Raw genomic sequence first — 9,823 nt, 5'->3', positions numbered from 1 at the left:
AGGAAGGGTATTTTAGAGCTAATATGTGGATGAAGGGTAATTTTGTATCATTTCTGATACTTTAAGGTATTTTAGGCCCTTTTCTGAATAATAACTCATCCAAATTAAAATAGTTTAAACAAATTATATTTTTAAAGGTTAATTTTATTACCTCTCAAATAATAATTATACAAAATGTTGTGATTGAAGTTATATGATGATCTTTAGAGAAATTTATATTATATTGTATATATTATATTGGAGGGTAAAAATATTCCTATGGTTAAATTTTCATTAAGACGTCCTTTGGAAATTTCCTTTTTTTTAATATTGCATAAATTTGACTTAATCAGGATAGAAAAACTATTCATATTTATTGTAAATAAACTAAATAAATATATTGGATGCTATATCAATTGAGTCTTATCAACAATTGTACTTGGTCTTAAAAGTATATCATTATAAGTATGACATATATATATATATACTTTGGTAATGTAAGTAATGTCTATGCGCTTAATTCGCTTTTTTAATTATTTCAACCCTTGTCAACTTTGTTATTCTTTCACTTTTAAATATAGTGTCTATAATAAATAAAGAATAATTAAATCGTGAATCGAATAACGTAGTCATTTTATTACTGATGAGGTCCTTCCAAACGAATATAATCATACATTACACCTTCAAATGGGGAGAGACCACTTGATTGTATAAGAAAAATTGTGTTGGCTCCATTGACAAGCAATTTGCCTTGTATTCCAATGCTATAAATCCAATATAATCCATGAATTCCATGTCTTGCGATCGCATTACTTCCTCCTATATGTCCAGTCGAAAAATGAGGTTCTTGTAATTTTTCATCGTTAATAAGAACCTTTAAAAAAATCAAAAAATAAACTTTAGCTCATTCGAGATATAATATGTTCTATACTACTCAGATTTTGCAATAATAATACCATATATATATATATTTATAAAATATTATAATGTTAATAATATTTTTAAAAATCCGAACAACATCAGAAATAATAAAGCCAAGAAATTAAAGGGGATATAAATACATACATGTAGGTCAGCTTCCTCAGCTGCAGCAAGAGCCAATTGGAGTGTGTAATTTGAGGCAATATTAACATTGGCAAGGTTAAATATAATTTTCCATGTAGTACCGTTATATGTATTAATTCCTATTTTCCTGGGGAAAAAAAACAATTCATTTTATATTAAAATATTTTATCTAATGATTGTTAAAAAAAAATGATCGATATATATACAATCAAATCTTTTTATTATTAATTAACAATCATTCATGTTAAGCTTTCCATGGAACTAGTCTTTCGTGTTAATTGTTATGTTTTATGTATATAACAAAAATTTATTATAACAGTTAAAATATATCGAAATAAATGACGTTATTATAAAGAAATTTGACTGTATATAAATGAGCTTACCTCGTAACTTGAGCATAAAACCAATCTTTTGAGTAATTGCTAGTCCCAACATTGTAGACAAGATCATTTTTAGGATATAAAACACCATATTGTTCCCACAAACCATATTGTCTAAATCTGCAAACCAAAACTTAGAGTAAATAAACAACAAAAAGGATTACAATTAATTAGTACTTTAATATATAAAAAAAATATTTTTGAAACTTACTTTGTTTCAGAATTATTTTTGTATTTGTGAACTTTGAATTGTGAAGGTGGATTTGGAATAAAAAATTCAGCAGCACTTCTATCTGGTATACCAATTTCCCAAATTGTAGCTCCATTTCTTGGAGGTTTATAAATCAAAGTACCTAATTTAATATTTGAACCTATAATTTTGTTCAAAAAAAAAAAAAACTTAGAAATTATTGTTTAGAATTAAGATTTAGTAACAAAATGAGTAATTAAGTAAAAAAGTAAAATTAACCTGGAGTAACTTTTATATTTGAAGTGTATTTGTAATCCCCGATAAAACCTGGAACTGTTGCATACAAATTATATGTACCGAATATGACATTTTCTATGATGAAATTTCCTTTACCATCAGTTTTAGTCCAAAACTGATACCCCTGTAGATTAAAAAAAAATAATGAAATTAAAAATACTAATAAATTTACATAATTAAAATATTCTTCAAATTTTTTTTATATAAATATTATACTTAATTAACCGTACTTTGTTTTCTGTTTGCCAAGATCCAGCTTCTCCTGGTGGTGCTAATCCTACATAAGCATTGGATGCTGCCACATTTTGTTTACTGATAAACCTTGTAAAATAAGTACACAAAAAAAAAGATATTAATCGGTTAATAAATAGATATTATTATAAATAATAATAATTTATACGTATTCAGTATAATCTCATAAATGATAAAAAGACGTACCCGTCATTGACAAATAGTTGGCCTCTGACAGTTCCTCTTTGATTAGATTTGATGTAGTCTTTTGAAAGTGCAAATTCATAAGGCCAACTTGCAACTTCTTGATTCATCTGTATATTTGGTTAATGTGATTTGACACAAAGTTTACGAATATATATATATATTAATCCATTAAAATGTGACGCCTATAATAGAAGTGTACATCATACCTTGATTGAATCCCACATCAAAATATAGTAGAAGAATAAAGTTAGGAAACCTTATTATAAAAATAAGTTCAAAATTAACTGCTGAGTTACGTTGTCTTTAAGGTTAAAACTCAAAATCCTAGACACAAATCTGAATAAGATGTCTAGATTCAAAGCAGACAATATCTTAACAGTTGGATCAGATGAACAGTTGGGAGTTAAAAGAAGTACTAAATATAGGTAATGAATTATTTTTTCCGAACTAAAAGAAAAGTAAGACACGTAAACTGAAATCGATACATACTCTTTTCTTTGCATCATTCCAAAGTATGGAAGGATTTGCCTTAGCTGCAGCATTTGAATTTAGATACACAAAAACAGGACCTAAAACTTTTTTCCATGATTCTCCTTGTTCAAATTTAATTGCTAAATCCTCTCCAGCATAATGTGTACTACAAAATACCTTGCAATTATAAATAAATAAAAAAAGGTAAATTAATATAATTCTACACTAATTTTTCTTTTGTAGAAATTAATTGAGTAATTAATTTATTAATTAATGACTTACAGTAAGAACAGTTGGACCAACATGTGTAGTAAGATCTTGTTTAAGAGGACCTCCAATACGATATTCATTACTTGGATTAATCATCCAAAACCCTAATGGAGGATTAGTAGTACTAATCCATCCATAAACTTTACCATCTTTATCATCATTTGAATAGAAATACTTGTCATCCACCTACGTAATTATTTTAAAAAATTATGTTATCGACTATCGTTATCATCAGAAATTGTGACAGGATGAATATGATCATATTCCTGACACGTACCCTTAATCAAAGGCAATGGTTATGAATATATAGTCAAAAACTAAATCAGTATTTAAAGTTTATGAATTTTAAATTTGGAGGTCGAGTTATGTTGTGGATCATATATACTTATTGAGTTAATTCACATGATACGAATGTTGAATATAAATTAGTCGATTTATAAATTTATTCTAATTACAAAATCGTACCTCTCCTTTTAAATCTGGATTAGTCGGATCAGTGAGAAGAACAGCTTCTTTGTAGCCAAGAACTTTGCCATTGTTTCTATCCACGTCTGTTGGCATGACACGTTGCCTCTCATCAGAAACAAGCATGTAATTAAACCTATATACATTGATATACAGTTTTAATATACTATATAGTTATATTTTGAAGGAAAAAAAAGTTTATTATTAATGATTGAGAAATTAAAATAAATAAATACATACATGTCTGTTTGAAGCCTAAACACAAGCCTGATATTTTGTATAGACGAAATTGGCCATCCTTTTAAACGTTCAACGATCGAATACGTATAAAATCCTGGTGTATCGCGTAGCATTACAAATCTGAAATTAATTCTTTATATATCAGTATATTGCTATAACGGTCAAAAGATATTTAGAGAAATTAAAGAATTAACCAACGACGTTATTATAAAGAAGTTTAATCAAATGTTTTGATAATATAACATTATTTTCACGTTATTAGAATCGTGTAAAATATAATTTTAAAAAATAAATACTTACTACCTTTTATCAATGTTTAGGGGAAGTTGATTTGATTGAGAAGCATTCCATTTTCTTTTAAATGAAAGTTCTGTCTGGTTTTCATTGTGAATTATTACCTCAAAACTTGTTCCTGTAAACCTGCAAAAATCAAAATTAAGTATATTGGACTTAATTTTAATTTATTATTGTTGTATGGATAGAATTTTGTCATTCTTAATCATTATAAGTATCGGGGACAAGTCTTGTAAATGATAAATCCCGAGAGAGAATATTTCTTTCTTTAATGAGATCTATGCAACACAAATTTAAATGTAGAATGTCCGTGAGTATTAGGCAAAAAAATACTATATTAATAACAAATACAAATTTTCAATAGATTCCGTCAAAAAATGGCTTATTAGATTCAATGAGATTTTTTACTGTAACGTTAGTTGGAAATTCACATCTTATAATAGTGAAAATATATTCCAAAAAAGAGATAATAATAATTTTCAACTATCCATGATGTTACATATTCAAACTATGAAATGCTAACTTACACAGAAATACAAAATAAGACATCATCATACAATAGATTCTTGCATTGTAATTCGATCTTTTATTATACCCCACATATAATAAAATCTAAGTGTATCGAGCTGTTATTTTTAATTGCTTTGTCAAACATTAATTTGAGATAAAAAGGTAAAACTTTACTTTTTTGAAAAAATTATACGAGGCTCAGTGTAACTCCAAACAATATCCCAATACCTGAAATAGATATAATCAAAAGTATATTATTAGTGATTAATTTCTACATTAAACAAAAATCTAAATAATTAATCAAAGTTTATAGATTAATTAATTACCCTCTATTGGTTTCATCATTTTGGATGGATAGTATATTTTGAACCCCACCATATGATATGCCAATGACATGGCCATCTGGTGTTGATAAAGTAATATTAAAGAATATATTGCTCATCGTCACCTGTAAAATTTAAATTTTGAATCATATCTACTATGACTAGGGGTAACAAAATTAATTGGCACATAATTCAAAAGGCGTAAGCATATAGAAATTTTTTTTTGCTAAATATAGATTTTTACTTGATTAAGTTGTTTGTCCAATTTGACTGGGGGCATTGTTGTCAATCTTCGTCTGTTTTTATAACAAAAAAATAATAATAAAGTAAGGTGAATACTCATGATTTAAAATTATAACATATAAATAAATCACATTATACTAAAAAGGGTCATGTAACTCTCAAAAATCATCTTGTATATAGTGTCAAGAAACATGGATTTAAAAATCGAAACGAAAAAAGGTTAAGGATAATTTTTACCATTTTTCAGTTCTATCGAGGGTTAAAAATACTCTTCGATCATTTTTTAACGAGAGATAAAAATACTCCTCGATAAATAGTACAAGGACAATTTTGACCATTTCCGTTAAATAAAAATTTAGAGATTTACCCATTGTGAGGATGACAATCAGCTACTATGAACAACAACAAAGCAACCATATATCTCAACATTTTCTGCATTTTCACGTTATAAATTCAATATATTCAATTAAAAATATTTGATTTGAATCATTTATTTAATACAATCGCAAAAAAAAAAATAGTTTATCAAAAACAAATTGTGAACACAGTTATCCGATACTAATGTATGTTACATACCTCTAATTTGCTAATCTTTTGTATTTGAAATAATATTGTTTTTTTTTCTATATTAAGCTTATATATAAGTTTTGAAATTGCTAATTAAATTATATAATTTTCCTTAAATGTGAATCTTGAAAAAGATTATAGTTGACCAATGAAAAGAAAAGAAGCAACAGTCATTTATTTCTATTATCTATTACGACCAAGGGCAAAAATATAATTTCATGCTAATAAAAATCTATTAAAAGGATAATAATTAATTCTAGAAACATATTTATATATATGAAGTGAATAATGATCAAGGGCAAAAATATAATTTCACCCTAACAAAAATGATAACATAAAAATTAATTAGTTCTAGAAACATCTTAAGTTATTGTTATTACAGTTAATTTATTTTGTTATTACTTCACTTTCTTTTCTTTTGTGAGTTATTGCCATATCTATTTTATTATTACTCTATTTTAATATTACTTTAATTTAATTCTAAATATTTTTTTTATTCATTATGCCTATAAAAAATGGCTACTTTTTATATAAAAATTTATCATGAATTAATTATTTCCATCTTTATTTTGTCTCTAATTAATGTACTTGAAAATAATAAGTGTGATAAAATTAATAATATAAATTAGATTGAAATTAAAGAAAACGATGTTAAAAAGTAACATTAAAAATAAAAATGAATAGGATCATATATTTGTATTAAAGATGACCAAGAATAAAATGTAATTTCATTCTAACGAAAATCTATTCAAGAATAAATAATTCTAGAAACATCTTTTTATATATGAAGTGAATGATGATCAAAGGTAAAAATATAATTTCATGCAAGCAAAAATCTACCAATAATGATAACAAGAAAATTAAATAGTTCTAGAAACATCTTTAGTTATTATTATTAGTACTACCTCATTTTTGTTATTTCTTCATTTTCTTATGAGTTATTGTGATATCTATTTATTATATGAAAGTAAATAAATAATGATTACGTTTAACTCTTAATAATTATATATCAAGTATAATATTAGGTGGAATCAATCAAAATTAAAAATTAAAAGTTATATGTATATTTAAAATTTGTGTATTGAAATGTATTATAATTTTTGTGATCTTAAATATGTTATATAGTAGAATTAAAATTCAGAAGTTTTTTTTTTCAAAATAAAAAAAAAAGTTCATATAAGTCGAAAAGGAGGGAGTCATATATTAAAAATGAAATATATATATGTGTCATTATTAAAATGAGCTTTCATATAATTACTTTTAAAAAAATCGTTTAGCTTTCTTCTATTAATTTGTGCATATATGTGGAGTTTTAAAGATATGAACATTTTAATATAGAAATATAATGATTTGAAAACTTTAATTCTTCATTTTAATTTCTAATTTGTTATATATTTGAAAACTACATAGAGAAGAGCTTAAAAACACAATGTAATAATTTAAGATATTTTTTAAAAAAAATAGTTAAAAAACATAATGAAATTTGGTTGACTTCCTTATTTTTATCGAAACAAAAAAAAAAGTTGCATATATATTATTTGAAAATAACGTAAGAACTAAAAAGTATAATGAATCACAGTAAAATGACAATTAAAAATATGTGAGAATCATATAAGAAATTACGTTGACTTTCCTAAAATCACTTGTATCACATAAATTAAAACAGATAGAGTAACATATATTATTCGAAAACGATACAAAAGGTACATAAATCAACAATTTAAATTTTTTTTAAAAAACACATTTAAAAATTCTAGTTCACTTTTTCAAATTTCATTTGTATCACATAATTGGAAAAAAAAAACTAACATACGTTGGGTCTGCGCTGGCGCGAACACCTGATGTCTAGTTTTCTAAATAAAAATCAATTAATAGTAATTTAACACAAAAAAAAAACAGCAGGAAATGCTATTACAATAAAGATGTCAAATTAATTTTTTTTCAAGAAAAGAAAATATTGTCAGTTCATACATAATATAGCGCAAATACACTTATTATTTTCACAGGTATAATTACACAAAGATATTGTATACGCGAAAATACAATTTAACACGCGAATAATGTATACACTCACAAATACACTTATTAGCTGCACAAATACATACAATTACCCAAATATATTGTATATCTCGCTATATATATACTATATACCTCTTGATACAATGTATTCCTCTACGTTTTTTTAATTAGAATGTTTGTTCATTCTGTTTCAAAAATAATGATCTAATTTCCTTTTTAATCTGTTTCAAAAAAATTGACCATTTTTCTTTTTTGGCAATACTTTAACTTCAACTTTCCACGTGACATGTTTAAGACCACAAGATTAAAGGATATTTTGGTACATTTGACATAACTTTAATTTTGAACTACAAGATTAAAAATTCTTTTTTTTTTAAACTCTGTTCTAAATCAAACTAGGTCAATTTTTTTGAAATGGAAGAAGTATTACGTTTCGTAATTAAGTAAAATATGGATATATATTGTTTGTAAATTACTTTTAGGAATTTCTTTTTCAAATTCTGACAATGGAGGTCTTGTCATACAAAGTGCAGGCCTGTGGATGAAAGGGCCTAAGCAAATTGGGCCCTATTCTAATGGCCCATTAATATTTGTTTTTATTAAATTTGCATTCCATTAGATTATGCATATAAATAGAGTGGACATTTTGACATGACACTCACTCATTAGCAGCCAAGTATTAAAAAGTTCCAACTGACACACTTATCTCTAAAAAAAAATCGATAAAAAAAAATTCGTAATCGCTATTCTTTGAACATACACAAGGTAAATTATATTTTTATTATATAGTTTGCAAAATTACATAGGAGAAGTAAAAGATATTAGATAAGTCACGTGTGATAAATCTGATTCAGAAGATCAAAACTCTTAGTATCGTGAGCAAAGGGTTTCGACTTTCGAACTTGAAACCTCCATTACGAAAGTCGCAAGTTAAATCATTTGAGCTAACCCGAAGGAGGAAATATAGTAGTTTGCATTTATAGAAGTGACTATAGTTTGTTTGAGATCTTTTTTATTTTACGAGTAGTTAGATCTAAATTTAAAATTTTTGAATTCACATATACTGGCTTTATTAACTTGTGAAATAAAATTTTAATAATATAGCATAACACGAGTTTCATTTAATCAAAACTTTAGTGTAGATATCGAATATTCGAGAAAAAATTTGTGACTAGCTCCTTGCATATGGACAATTAAGTTGTGATGAGGATTGCGGTGGTTATATAACATTATTATTATTATTATTATTATTTATTATTATTATTATTATTATTATTTATATGTTTTTTGTTGTAGGTGATGAATTAAAGTGATATAATATATAGTAATATTATTTGTTGGTGATAACATAACAACAAACAAATTAATACAATGACGATTTCCCCCATAAGACTTTTTGGAATAGTGATGAAATGCTTCATGAAAATATGATAACGATAAGGTTTGGTGGTAGTAATATCTTTGGATTTTATATAACTTCTTTACTAAAAATAGAAAAGAAAAAATATAACAAGAAACAATAAAGGTTAAGAAGGTAGAATATATAGATTATATATATGTCTAAATATTATCATAATTTATTAAGATCAAAATAATCAGATATTATAAAATTTTCGAAAAAAGTGAGACGCTATAAGGTGATAAGGAAGCTAAAACTCTCATTTAAAGAAATTTCAAATCTTTTTCTTTTTTCTACAAATAAATAATTAGTTCAATATAAAAAAAATATGTTTCTTTTTTAATGATTCTGTTATTAGAATTTGAGCTTAAATTATTTTTTTGGCTAAGAATGAAAGAAATTGTTATTATACTATGATTTTACCATATTAGTTATTTTAGTATTGTTTTTTCACCTAATTAATACATTTTTTTTTTGGAGTTTAATAAAATATGAATAATAATATATTAGTTCATATATATATATATATATATTATTTTATTTTTGACAAGATGGATAACTAATTTTCTCCAAAATACATAATATAAAGTCAGCGACAATTTCTTTAATAAAAGTTTGGCCCCGCTACAATAGAAAATCCCTATTCTACGCTAACAAATTATCATAAATATTC

General features: G+C 25.0%; 1 protein-coding gene across 1 annotated transcript; it reads right to left on the bottom strand.

Annotated features, from left to right (window-relative positions):
- Nucleotides 1-616: 616 nt before the first annotated feature.
- Nucleotides 617-5,217, bottom strand: LOC107003577 (probable rhamnogalacturonate lyase B). The gene is made up of 15 exons (XM_027913248.1): nucleotides 5,167-5,217; nucleotides 4,926-5,047; nucleotides 4,774-4,827; nucleotides 4,099-4,215; nucleotides 3,796-3,915; nucleotides 3,556-3,691; nucleotides 3,103-3,276; nucleotides 2,839-2,997; nucleotides 2,350-2,456; nucleotides 2,142-2,223; nucleotides 1,894-2,035; nucleotides 1,636-1,795; nucleotides 1,428-1,544; nucleotides 1,045-1,171; nucleotides 617-853 (listed from the first exon to the last, which is right to left on the bottom strand). The coding sequence occupies exons 1-15, from the start codon at nucleotides 5,200-5,202 to the stop codon at nucleotides 617-619; spliced, it is 1,890 nt and encodes a 629-aa protein (XP_027769049.1). The 5' UTR covers nucleotides 5,203-5,217.
- Nucleotides 5,218-9,823: the final 4,606 nt, after the last annotated feature.

Source organism: Solanum pennellii, chromosome 11 (assembly GCF_001406875.1).
Source record: "Solanum pennellii chromosome 11, SPENNV200".
NCBI classification, from domain to species: domain Eukaryota; kingdom Viridiplantae; phylum Streptophyta; class Magnoliopsida; order Solanales; family Solanaceae; genus Solanum; species Solanum pennellii.
This window is presented reverse-complemented; position numbering and strand designations above follow the sequence as displayed.

Excerpts from the sequence above, each read along its gene's own strand:
- LOC107003577 (XM_027913248.1), bottom strand. The coding sequence starts at position 5,202 with ATGCCCCCAGTCAAATTGGACAAACAACTTAATCAA. Across the intron at positions 2,036-2,141 it reads CTTGGCAAACAGAAAACAAA|GGGTATCAGTTTTGGACTAA; the intron begins GTACGGTTAATT and ends TTTAATCTACAG. Across the intron at positions 1,545-1,635 it reads AAAAATAATTCTGAAACAAA|ATTTAGACAATATGGTTTGT; the intron begins GTAAGTTTCAAA and ends TTTGGTTTGCAG.